This window comes from Rhinopithecus roxellana, chromosome 12 (genome assembly GCF_007565055.1).
Source record: "Rhinopithecus roxellana isolate Shanxi Qingling chromosome 12, ASM756505v1, whole genome shotgun sequence".
Lineage (NCBI taxonomy): Eukaryota > Metazoa > Chordata > Mammalia > Primates > Cercopithecidae > Rhinopithecus > Rhinopithecus roxellana.
In genome coordinates this window covers 28,361,336-28,374,256 of record NC_044560.1, presented here as the reverse complement: position 1 = coordinate 28,374,256, position 12,921 = coordinate 28,361,336, and the positions used below count along the sequence as shown (strand labels likewise).

The 12,921-nt window shown below is 57.7% G+C and overlaps 1 protein-coding gene across 6 annotated transcripts in view; it reads left to right on the top strand.

The window, feature by feature from the left end:
• The window catches only part of CAMTA1 (calmodulin binding transcription activator 1), a 974,629-nt gene that overhangs the window by 879,006 nt on the left and 82,702 nt on the right, over window positions 1-12,921 (top strand). For 5 of the 6 annotated variants that reach the window (XM_030942611.1, XM_030942613.1, XM_030942616.1 and 2 more), the window contains one exon: window positions 1,342-1,476. In XM_030942611.1, coding sequence (XP_030798471.1) covers window positions 1,342-1,476 — 135 coding nt within the window. Of the gene's footprint in view, window positions 1-1,341; window positions 1,477-12,921 lie in introns of those variants that run through there. The other variant, XM_030942619.1, reaches the window with a different exon arrangement.

The window sequence follows — 12,921 nt, the reverse complement described above, 5'->3', positions numbered from 1 at the left end:
ACCTCGGAGGTCCTGTGTGACCTCCACTGTGGAGTCCTTTGGTTCAGGTTGTGGTCTGGAGCTGAGGTTCCCAGACAGGGTGGAAAACACAGAGGAAAAACCCATGGGTGCCCTTGGACAGTGACTCCCGAAGACCTTCCCTGGGGACAATGGCAAGATGGTTGCTGCCTTAACACATCCACCCAGGATGGACAGCGGCCACCCATCAATAAGCTGGTTTTCCCATCGGGACTGGGATCTGCATCAGAGTCCTTGGAGGAAAGCTGGAGCTCTGCTTGTCCTAGGCAGCGGCTGACTTGGATGGCTTCCTTGAGTCTATAAGCTCCTGAAAACCAAGAGCCCAAACAGTGACGTGATCCCCGTGCGTGTCCTCCCTGGAAATCTGTACCGGGGAGGCCTTGGGTATCAGTATCTGGTATTCCAGAAAAGCAGGGCAGAGGGCACAGAACCGAGACATCTGTCAGGGACGAGGCCTGGCAGGGCAGTGTGCACACCCACCATTGCCCACGGGCCACCTCTGTGGGCCACAGGCCAGCCCCTAAGATGCCAACATGAGCCGTGGAGAGGCGACCTCAACCCCAGAGCTGAAGCTGATCTCCACCACGGGCTGGCTTCCTCTTACTCTCAGTGAGAACATACCTCGTTTATTCCACAGATACAGTTATTTGTTAAGCCCTGTGTTGGGGCCACAGCAGTTAATGAGACCCACCAGGGCCCTGCCTTCCAGAGCTTACTGGCGGACACTGGAGGGAGGTACAACGTTCACGCCAGCATCCCCAGCTCAGCACTCAATGGGGCTGAGCTGGGGCCAGGGTAACAGAGGCACATCTGAAGCTCCTTCATCGGGGAACCAGAAGAACTTCTAAAAATACAGGGGCTGACTTGTTCATTGAGTCAGGACAAGCTTGTAGGAATAGGTGAAACAAAATAAGCACAAATCAGTCCGAAGCAGATGCTGTGCCCGAGCCCCATCCAGGATGAATGGGACAAGCGGGGACGTCAGCCAGCCATGAGGCAGAGTTGGGGACCATTCACTCATTCACTCGTTCAGCCAGTCTGTACTGAGCACCCGCCCCTGCCCTCACTCGGAGGAAGCAAAGGGGCAGTTACAATACCTGGGAGTGATCACAGGACAGCCGGCTGAGTCTGGGTGAACCGAGAAGGTTCCCAGAAGAAGCATTGTGTTTGGGCCTCGAATGAGCAGGCATAGGCTGTCAGTAAGGAGAGCTGGACATTAACCAATGAAGGGTAGTGGGGAGGGGACATTCCAGGCCCTGTGTGGTTCACCAGGCTATAGGTGCCCACCCATCCCTTGACTTGGTCTTTTTCTCTTGCTTTCAGCCCATGACACTGGTCTTGTGACCCTACAAGTTGCCTTCAACAACCAGATCATCTCCAACTCGGTGGTGTTTGAGTACAAAGCCCGGGCTCTGCCCACGCTCCCTTCCTCCCAGCACGACTGGCTGTCCTTGGACGGTAAGAACAGTGCTTGGGTCGTCTTGCCAGGCACCAAGGGAGAGGGATGCTTGGGGACTCTATGCACAAGGTGTGAAAGAAGAATAAGCACCCAGAAAGGGGCAGGAAGGGGTGCCAATGTGAGCGAAGGAAGGTCGGCTAGGTTTCCACCGCCAGGCTGAGTGCCTAAGCTGTCTGCCATTTGTGTCTGGACGCTGGCTGGCCCCACCCTCAGTGTGGGCCTGTGGCTGGCACGCCTGCTGGGCTGTCTGAGTGGCCAAGCAAGCCCAGGGGAGCTAAGAGGTTCCTCTGGCGAAGGACCCCAGGCAGCAAAGTCCAAGCACCCGCTGTGCCTCTCCAGGGCTGTTTCCATGGGCTCCTGGAAGCAAAAAGCGTTCCCAGAGGCCATCGCCAAGCCCCGAGCCTCTCGAGGAAGAGGATGGGGAGGCAACTCAGCCTGGGCTTCTTTCGGATTTGGGAGCTTGCTTCCGTCTTTTGGGGCTAACCAGCCAAACTTTCTCCTGGAAGCCCTCAAATACCCACAACTCCAGCTTCTTGGCTGATTTTAATTCCACCTCTGGCCTGTATGGCCTCTGTGGCAAGCCCAGGATCGTGACTGTGGCAGAGGGTAGAGTGTCAGGGACCCCAGTGGGCTTCAAGGGAGCAGGCAGGACCTGGTGGTCAAGGACAGGCAGGGACTCCAAGAGCTGCCAGCCTTGTCCATGGGGGTCAGTGAGTGTTGGCGGTTCCTCTTGGAGTACCAGGGGCTCTGCAGAGAAGAGCTGCCAAAGGCAGGCTGGGGATGCCAGGGTCAGAGGCTGCCCTTTCCCACCTGGGCACACATCAGGAGGCCCAGAGCTGGCCAAGGCCTGGGGGGCTGAGCCCGGTGCACTGGGGATGCAGTAGGAGGGATGCCTGTCTATAACCTCAGTATCAGGGCAGCCCGGATAGATGACAGTCCATGGGGTACCTTGCTAGAGACCTTGCCAGCCCAGGACATTGAGGTCTGGGCTAAGCTGAGCCTGGGCCCCCTGCAGGGGTGGGTTCTCTAAGCAACACCCCCCCCCACACACACACACACACCCCACACCCCCACAGCTGGCCTTTTGGGTCTCACCTTTCAGACTACCCCTTGCTGTTGGCTGCTGGAAAATTTCTGGGCTTGGGTACATAGTTCATTTCCTGAACCACCCAGCGTGTAAACCTCAGCCTTATCCCAGCCCCTGCCCCAGCCGAGACAGGGTGCCAACAGCTGCCTTGGCTGGTGAACCCTCAGGAGACATTCCCCAGGACAGCTTTGAGTCTGCAGGCTCTGCACCCTAGCATGGGCTGCCCTGGGGCACCAAGCTGCCCTTGGCATCTTCCCTGGCCGAGGCTGGAGCCAGGTAGAGCTGTGATGATGACCCGCAGATGTAACCAAGAAGAGCAGGGTGACCAGGGGCTCCCGTTTAGGAAATCTGGTTTCAGTTTTGCAGAACAAATGGGGAATGGAGTCGGGAACTCTGCAGAATGCTGGCTCTCCCTGAATGGCCTGGCTGGCCTCACTAGAATGAACCCAAGGATGCTGGGACCAGTGTAGGACCCTGCCTGGCAGATGGAGCCTTTTCAGAGAGCAAAGTCACAGTCAGGCAGTGCCCCAGAGCTCAGGACACATCTGCAGGCCCCCTGGAAGCATAGAGAGCCAGCTGTACCCCGGAGGCTACGGCATGGGAGGATGCCGCCATATAGACCGTGGGGAGGGGAGCCACCCAACTACTTCATGACAGACCAGGACCTCGGCCACCCCAGGCTCCTCAGGATTGGCCTGGTGCCAAGCTGGGCACCTGCTCCCTAGCTGCCCCCTCTCCCCAGAACTTTGAGCTCTGAACTCTGTGGGCCTCCAAGTTGAAATAAGCACCCCTACCCCTGCAGGATACACAGGAGGGCGACAGGAATTGGGGTGACGATGGTATCAAGGCCTGGGCGTCCAGCAGCATCGGCTCTGTTACCACCAGCCAGGGCACAGCTAGGGGAACAGTAGCTCCGCAGCTCGGACCCCCAGCTCAGAGCGCCCTGCTGAACCAGAGGGGCCAGCCTGGGGTCCACCGCGGCTCAGGGGCCCTGCAGAGAGCAGATCAGGACCCTGAAGGACGCTTTCCTTTGGTCTGGGTCAGTTGTCCTTTCAAGGAATGGGAGTGGAAGGGAGGCGGGGACAGAGGAACTGCCAGACCCCACCTGGCTGGGGAGACGCGGGGCTACCCTAGCTATTCTTTTTCCGCCTAAATGAATACAAGGCACTCACCCACCCAAGGGCCCAGCCTTCCCAGCCTTTCACCAGCTCGATAAATACTAAGGGGAGGGGGAAGGGGGGAGGGGAAGCAGTGCCGCAGCCGCAGCGCAAATGGCGCCGCTGGAACAGCTACCCGGGAGCCCGGGGGTCCCGGGCCTCTGGCCAGCCACAGGGCCTGGCCGTGAACTTTGCGTCCAGGCCGATGCTGCAGTGGCCGGGCGGTGGTGAGCCTTGCGTCCCCGCCTGTCCCTCCCGTCCCCTCCCCTCTGTCTCCGCAGTTTCTCGGCTCAGCCCCTCCCGCCCCCGCGGGCGCTGGGCCAATTCTCCCTCCGCGCCGGCCGGGCGGTGGAGACGGGTGCGCCGCGGCAAGGGGAGGAGGGCTGGGGAAGGGGTGGGCGCCAGGGGACTGCAGCGCGGAGCAAACTGGGGCACGGCTGCCGGCGGCGCGCGTGCACACACTCTCGCCCACGCGCGCGCCCGCCCGCCCGCCGACGCGCAGCCGCAATGCGGGGCCCTTCGCGGAACTGCTGGCGGCGCCGCGCCCTGCGGGGTCCAGGGCGCCCGCAGGGACTGCGAGGACAGCGAGACTAGGCAGGCCTGAGCCCGGCCATCCGCCTCCGAGTGCGCCGCAGCGTGCGGCGGGGACCGCGGGCCTTCGGTCCCGGGCGGCGAGCCCTGGCTCCCTCCTTCCGTGGCCTTCGCTGCATGTGGGGAGCGCCCTTTGTCCCCTCGGCCATGCCCGGAGGGAAATGTTTGGGGAAGAGACTGCCCTCATTTGATCTAAAACATGGATTTGTTTGCTTGGCTAAAGGCCGGGTGGGGGCGTGGGTCCGGGCCGCAGCGAACTCGCAGCTGCTACTGCGAAGTCTTTGTCCCCGCGGCGCAGCCTTTGTCCCCTTGGAGTAGCTTTTGTTTGCGCAGCCCCGCCCTTCGGAGAGTGATCGTCCCCACGTTGAGGCCGCGGGGCAGGGACCCGACGTCCCCAAAATCTCAGCTGGGGCACAGCCGTCCTGGGAGAGACCGGGCGCGGAGGTGGCGGAAGATGGGAGGAGGAATCGCAGCCTTCTGGATCCCGGAGCTGCAGCGCCTCCCCCAGAGCTAGGGGTCTTCCCCTCCCTTCCCTGCGCCCCACTGTGAGCTCCAGGGTCAAAGGCCCTGTCTGCCGGACCCCCATCACTTAGCCCAGGGCTGGCAGGTGGTGGGCTACAGTACATATTTGTGATATGAATGCAGGCACGCGTGAATGAGTGAGTGCAGGAGGGACTGTCAAAAAGCTGAATCCAACTAGTGGTAAGGAAGGCTTCACAGAGGAAGCGACCCCCCCTGGTGAGACCTGAAGCCTGACCAGGGTTAGCCCGGAAAGAGGGGGCATCAAAGGTGGCAGGAGAGGGAAAGGGCGGCTGCTTTTAGGCCAGGGTCTTTGGGAACTGCCGTTTTCACCATTTCTCCTCCACCCACAAAGGTCCGGATTCAGAACAAATTTCCTCTGGCCTGACCTAACCCCAGGCCATTTGCACAGGACCCCAGGGAGGTCTGAGCAGGCCAGCTCTGCATACAGAGATGCAAGGGGGACCTCTTCCAGGCTAAAGACAGGCAGGCAATGGGGTTTACCCTGGAGACCCACTGGGGAGGATCTCTGGGAAATGTCACTTATGCCTGTGATAGGTCCTGTGGATACAACAGCCAGGGCCGAGCTGAACTTCAAGAGGATGCTGTCTGTGTAGACTTGCCTCGCCTGTGCCTGTGTTTGCAAAGAGAATAAACCCAGGCAGTTCAACACTGCAGCCTTGGAGCTGAGGGGGTGGGGCGGGCCCTCTTCTGGCCAAGGACACTGGGACACCTTGAAGTGACCTGAGTCCCTAGAAGAGAAGGTGAGCGGAACTTTTGTGTGCCTGACTCTTTCTTGTCTTACGGCATCTGATTCTCCCCAAAGCCAAGTTGAGAAGATTTAGGGTCCCCTGTCCCCACCCCCACCTGCTGGCCCTTCTTGGAACCCCACTAAGCCGCTTAGACTTAGACTCTATTTTCAATGCTTCTCAGGCAACTGAGCCTCCTGCCTGGATGAGAGGATTGGAGTGAGACCTGTGTGCAGCTCCCCTGGGCTTGGCTGGTCTCCTGGGCTTTCTCTGGTCTCCTGGGCAGGCCCCCTTGTGGCCTCAGGGGTGAGGGGGGTCGTGTCATCTCAGGCAGAGTGGGGAGCATGGACTAAGAGCTCAAACTTTATTATCCAGGTGCCTGCTTCCTGGGTAAGCCTCAGTGTAAGGTGGGTGAGCCCAGGCAGATTGCCCCTGCAGCTCGCCAGGGACAGAGGGGGTTATCCTGTGACTTCTGGGGCAGCCTGGCCCTCGGGTAGGTGTCTGGGAAGACTGAGAGCCTCGCTCCTGTCTAAAGAAGTGAAGAGAAGGAAAGACCTCTCGGTTTGGCCTTCTGATCCGACCAAGCTCTCTATGCTACCAGATGGAAGATGTGTCTCTGGGGCGGCCCCCAGCTCTGCCCCCACTTCAGAGCTGCCACCTTAGGTGTGAGAGGGCCTGTTCCTGGCATGTGGCTGTGGTCCTGCTGGCTGTTCCTTGTGGGCTGATTCTAGCACCAGCCTCCACCCACCAGAGCTGGGAGACCGCACACTGCCCCAGAGTCCAGGGGTACATTCCAGGGTAAGTGGGAAAGGCCATTCCAGCTAGGACACTGGCCCCCGGGAGGCCTCTGGCTTCTTCCAATGGTGACACTCCAGGGCTTTCTGCTGAGTGGGCCTGGGCTGGCCCCTCCTAGGCTGGCTCCCTCTCTCAGATCCACCCAGCCCACCTCCCAGTAGCCCTCAGCTGGCCCATGAACGTGTCACATGACATGGGATGCTCTAAGAGAATGTACACAGAGTTGGCTGGGTACGGTGGCTCACACCTGTAATCCCAGCACTTTGAGAGGCCAAGGCGGGAGGATCATAAGGTCAGGAGATCAAGACCATCCTGGCTAACATGGTGAAACCCCATCTCTACTAAAAATACAAAAACAAAATTAGCTGGGTGTGGTGGTGGGTGCCTGTAGTCCCAGCTACTTGGGAGGCTGAGGCGGGAGAATGGCTTGAACCCGGGAGGTGGAGCTTGCAGCGAGCCAAGATCGTGCCTCTGTACTCCAGCTTGGGTGACAGAGCGAGACTCTGTCTCAAAAAAAAAAAAAAAAAGAACGTACAATGTACACTGAGGACACATTCCAAAGGCATCACTTGTCCCAGATGATGGAAGACGGAGGAGCAAAAATTACTTCCTTGCTAAATAATGTAAAATGCCATTGCTTTGCTAAAACCAATACAGTTTGTATTGTGGAGCAGAATACAAAATTCACAAGAAATTTTCAGATAAGACAGCATGGGTGAATGATCTTGACTTCAAAGAGCTACTTTGAATTACGCCCATAGTGAAAGACCGGTAGCCCCCGCTTACCCTCTCCTGCCTCCAGGAGCTCTTTGGGGGGCTGCAGAAGCACTGACCCAGGGGTCACCCAAAGGAAGAAAGGACCCCCGCCCCACCGAGAGCTTTCTGGCATCCACCTGGAGTGGGGACTGGGGCCAACACAAGCTGGTTAGCGCATGGGCCTCTGGGTGCTTCTGTGCACAGCAGTGACAGGTGGCAGAAGCAGCTGGCATGAGCTGGTCTTGCACTCGGGACCTGAGGCTGAGTGGCAGGAGTCACATCCTCTCCAAGCCCAGCCAGTGCCATGCTTCAAAGCACAGGGCCCTCCTCGTAACCCGTCTCTCACTCTCTGTGGGGTCTGCTTCATGACACATCGCGGTGGGCATCTGTCTGCTTGGGTGCGTGTGCTCCCCTTTCTCAGCACCACGGCGGGTGGGAGACGCATCAGCATACAGTTTGGGGAGCATCGTAGCCATTGGGGCTCCTCAGCAGCCAGCTGTGCTCCTCAGCCAGGACCAAGAGGCCTGGTCCTCAGATCCTCCTGGGACAGTGACTTCCTGCCATTTGCAGCTGGGGCCACACCAAGCAGACCTGTGTGGAGCTCCTCTGTGTGGCAAGGAGTGGGTCACCTTGGAGCTGGGCCCCACCCGGCCTCCTTGGAGCAGTGACACATGGCACCCTGCAGAGAAATGGCCCTTAGGAGGAAGCTCACCTCTCTGCAAAGGCCGAGGGTCAGCCTTTGCCACCCTGTCCTGATTGTTGGGGCAGGAAGCAAAGTCACCTCCATGGCGGAAGCCCCAGGACTCCGGCAGATGCAGGCTCCTCTCCCAGGATTGGCTTCCCGGCCACCTGCAGGCCAGGTGGCTCCTTCCAGAGTGTGCCTGACAGTGGCGGCTTAGACCCTCCAGGGGTCAAGATCAGCCAGCTTTTCCTGTGACTGCCGGACAAATGCCCACCAACTGGGTGGCTTCACACAGAGATACGCTCTCACAGCTCTAGAAACTGGAAGCCGGAGCTCAAGGTCCTGGAGAGCTGAGCCCCCTCTAAAGGTGCTAGGGAGGGACACTCTCTGGTCACTTGCAGCTCTGGTGGCTGTTGATCATCGTTGTGGATCCATGGCTAGTGGCAACGGAACCCCAGTCTCTGCCCCCACTGTCCTCCCTATGTGTATGTCTGTGTCCCTACTTTCTTTTAAGGACACCAGTCATTGGATTAAGGCCAACCCCATTCGGTGTGAACCCGTCTTAATGAATGACTAATTACAAAGACTATTTCCAAAACAAGTCCCATTCTGAGGTTCCCTGTACACAGGAGCATTTGAGGAACACTGTTCAATGCAGGACTCCGTCTCTTGTGGACTTGTCCCCAGGGCGTGGTCCTGGGCATGATCCCGGCTGTGAGGCCTCAATGAAGGACAGAACTGACCCCCAGAAAACACCAGAAGCCTCCGGAGGGTTTGTTGTGTGCAGGGTTCTGCCCTGGGTGTCATGAGAGGTGCAGTAAAGAGGCAGTGCGGCTTAGGCTCCAGGGGCTCCGCAGTGTCGGGGAGTTTGCAGGCAACTCTTGCGATCACAGGTGGCGTGTTTTAATGAGTTCGCAGGCACCGTCCTGCGGTCACGGGTGGCGTGTTTTAAGGAGTTCGCAGGCACCGTCCTGCGGTCACGGGTGGCGTGTTTTAAGGAGTTCGCAGGCACCGTCCTGCGGTCACGGGTGGCGTGTTTTAAGGAGTTCGCAGGCACCGTCCTGCGGTCACGGGTGGTGTGTTTTAAGGAGTTCGCAGGCACCGTCCTGCGGTCACGGGTGGCGTGTTTTAAGGAGTTTGCAGGCACCGTTTTTTTTTTTTTTTCCAAGATGGAGTCTCGCTCTGTCACCCAGGCTGGAGTGCAGTGACGCAATCTCGGCTCACTGCAAGCTCTGCCTACCGGGTTCACGCCATTCTTCTGCCTCAGCCTCCCGAGTAGCTGGGACTACAGGCAGCCGCCACCATGCCTGGCTAATTTTTTTGTATTTTTAGTAGAGACAGGTTTCACCTTGTTAGTCAGGATGGTCTTGATCTCCTGACCTCGTGGTCCGCCCACCTCGGCCTCCCAAAGTGCTTGGATTACAGATGTGAGCCACCATGTCCGGCCGATGGTGTGTTTTAAGGAGTTCGCAGGCACCATCCTACAGTCACAGGTGGCATGTTTTAAGGAGCATCACAGGAAGTGCAGTTCGTTCAGTGTTTATTGAGCATTTACTATATACACAGCAATACATATTTGGGGAAGGATGCAGATACAGGAAAGATCAGTTCCTGGCTTGGAGGAGCTGCTCACATGACACCCTCCTGTTGGGATGCTCGGGGACGGCCATGCTGTGGGGCAGCAGGATAGAGCAGCCTCCCACAGCCACCCACCATGAACGCACTGACCAACTTGGCTCCTGCCAAGGCCACAGCACATCCCTGTGGACCCCAAGGCCTGATTGTCTTCATTCGACTTAAGGGCTCCAAGCCCCTGTGTCCCCATTGATGGCCTTCTCCCCAGGAGAAGCCCTCTGGCTCTGTGCGAGAGCAGTGCAGTTCTGCCCCTCTCTCCCACTCCCCTGCTTGCTGCTTCTCAGTCTCCAAGCTTCTTCTTCCAAAATGCTCTGTCATGTCCACATGGCCAGCTCTCTCCTCCCTGCCCACGCTCCCTGAGAACTTCTTCCCAGCCAGGACTCTCTCTCCCACCTACTGGGGTGCAGGGATGGCTGCCCCTCTGTTTCTCTTCTTGGATCCAGGCCATCCATCTATCAGCCTACAGGGCAGCTTGACCCACATTTCTCTTGGGCAAGCCAGTAGGTCCCAGACAGGACAAATGGCCGTTCTTTTGTTTTCCCCAAGCTACCTCTCTGATAACATTCCTGGCCCCTGTGGATAATCCCACCCAAAAACCCAGGAGTCACCCCTTGCTCCCTCCCTCCCCGACATCCCAACACTAGCCTAGCATGTTTCTCTCCCTTATTTCTCTCACGTTCTCTACTTCTCGCCATCCTCTCTGCCACCACCTTAATTCAGCCCAAACTAATCAATTGTGCATGTCCTAACCAGTCTTCTCACCTCCTTCCACCCGGGCTGCCTGGTCTTCCGTCACCTGGTCAATATGGATGCGGCATCTGCTGGGTGCCAGGCACTGTTCTGGGCTCTGGGGAACCCTTATTCTCCTGTAGTTTATATTCTAGTGGGGAAGAAAGACAACACACAAGTTGCAAAGGAAACTGTCAGACGGTGATAGGTGCTGGGCAGGGAACCTCCCCTGGATGGTCTGGGAGAGGGTACCAGGGTGGCTGCTTTCTAAGTTGGGGGAGGTCAGAGGAGACCTATATGAGAAGGTGATATTGAAGCTGGGGTATGAATGACAGGCAGGGGCCAGCCACAGTAAGACCGTGGGAGGAACATTCCAGGCCAGGGAATCAGGAGCAAAGTCCCCAGGGAGAGGGCAAGCCTGGCATATTGGGGGAGCTGAAGAGTGCGCTGCAGCCAGAATAGAGGAAGGGGAGGTGGAGGGGGTTGGCATGTTGGGGGAGCTGAAGAGTGCGCTGCAGCCAGAATAGAGGAAGGGGAGGTGGAGGGAGTTGGCATGTTGGGGGAGCTGAAGAGTGTGCTGCAGCCAGAATAGAGGAAGGGGAGGTGGAGGGGGTTGGCATGTTGGGGGAGCTGAAGAGTGCGCTGCAGCCAGAATAGAGGAAGGGGAGGTGGAGGGGGTTGGCATGCTGGGGGAGCTGAAGAGTGTGCTGCAGCCAGAACAGAGGAAGGGGAGGTGGAGGGGGTTGCAGGGATGAGAGAGGGCCAGGGGGTCAGCAGAGGCCATATGGGACGCGTCACCCAGAGTAGGGGGCTGGGCTTTTATTCTGAGGTCAGTGGGGAACCATGGGAGGGGCGCTGCCACACACAGATGTATGTTTGCAAGAACGCAGCAGCTGCCATCGGGAGAATGAATTGTGTCTCCACTGGCACAGAGACTTCTCCAGGGCTCTTGCGTCGGTTTGCGCAAGAGGTGATGGTGGCTCTGACAAGGCTGGAACAACCACTCCTGAGGGACAGGGTGGGTCTGGGGTTGTTTGGAAGTGAAGTCAAGGGTTCTGCTGTTGATTTGAATATGAAGAACGGGAGAGGATGATGAGTAATAACGCCTAGATTTGGGGCTCCAACCACCGGAGGGACAGCAAACCATTTCCTGAGATGGAGAAGTTTGAAGCAGCAGCAAACCCGAGGGGATAGGAGAATCTAGTGTTCAGTTTATGTCACGTTACAGCCGACAACCTCATGAGAGACGGCGGGTTCACAGTGGGGTCTGAAAGTCTGGAGGCCAATGAGAGATCCAGAATGGAGATGATGTTTAGGGGTCCTCTGCATGCAAATGGTGTTTAGCAACCTAGCTCCGTGAAAGGGCACAGATGAAGCAGAGGAGAGGCTGCAGGATCAAGCACAGTCTCCTCTGGTATGTGGACACCAAGCAGACGAGGAGCTGGCCAAAGGGGTGAGGAGGACAGCCAGTGTGACGGAGAGAAAACCAGCAGGATGTGACCCATGGAGGCTAAGAAACGAAGGTGTTTCAAAAAAAGGACATGGTCGGGCAGGTCAGATGCCAAGCGGGGAGCTGGGTAAGAGCCCTCCAAGCAGGGAGAGGTGGGTAGGAAGGTCCTGAGGCAAGAGGGAGCTCTATGGATTTGCAGAACTCCGAGAAGTGGCTGGAAATTCCAGGTGAGACGGCACCATACCTGTCTCTGAGCTCAGAGCCACAGCCTTCCGCAGTCTGGGGCCAGATGAGAAAGGGCAGGAGTCTCTCAGACTCTTGCCTGGCCCAGGAGATCGTGTGCCTCCCACTGCCCCATCCACTGCTCATTCAGCAGAAGGAAAGGCCCCGTCCCCTGCTTTTCCCACCTTGCACTTCTGGTGTTGGTCTCGCCAACCTTTTGACAGGTCCATGGGCCCCAGGAGATGTTCCTGGGCTTGTGGAGATGTCCCACATCTGCTCTGAGTCCCAGCAACAGATTCCTTCTTCATGGCTCCCTGCTGGGGAGCAGGGGCTCCAGGTGAGCCCCAAAGCAGGAACAAACTGTGATTCACCCCCAAACACTGTGTTGATATCAGACCTGGTAGAGACAGTTCCCGGGACCTGACCACTGGTTGTTGCTGGGTGCAAGAATCGTGCAGCTTCACCAGAAGCCTGCTTGGCAGGCTTGCTTAGGCAATTATGCCCCAGCTCCTACATCAGTTACATCGGACTCTCATTATTCCTTTTTTTTTTTTTTTTTTTTGGCAGAGTCTTGCTCTGTCACTCAGGCTAGAGTGTAGTGGCTCCATCTCAGCTTACTGCAGCCTCTGCCTCCTGGGTTCAAGTGATTCTCCTGCCTCAGCCTCCCAAGTAGTTGGGAGTACAGGTGTGCACCACCACACCCAACTAATTTTTGTATTTTTAGTAGAGACAGAGTTTTGCCATGTCGGCCAGGCTGATCTCAAACTCCTGACCTCAAGTGATCCACCCGCCTTGGCCTCCCAAAGTGCTGGGATTACAGGCAGTGAGCCACCGCGCCTGGCCGGACTCCCATTATTCTACCACGGCATTTGGATATGGGTCAGCTGTTCCCCTAAAAGCATAACCTTGAAGAAAGGCCTCTTGGCAAAGCTGGGACCACAGAGAGACCAGTCAGGGGACCTGGCTGGTCCAGGCCGGTGGTGGGCTGACGTCCTTAGCCTTTCCTGGGATTGGGCTCCCAGAATCCATCTCCCCGGAAACCAAGGGAGGTGCCAGTTTGTGTATGCAGCTG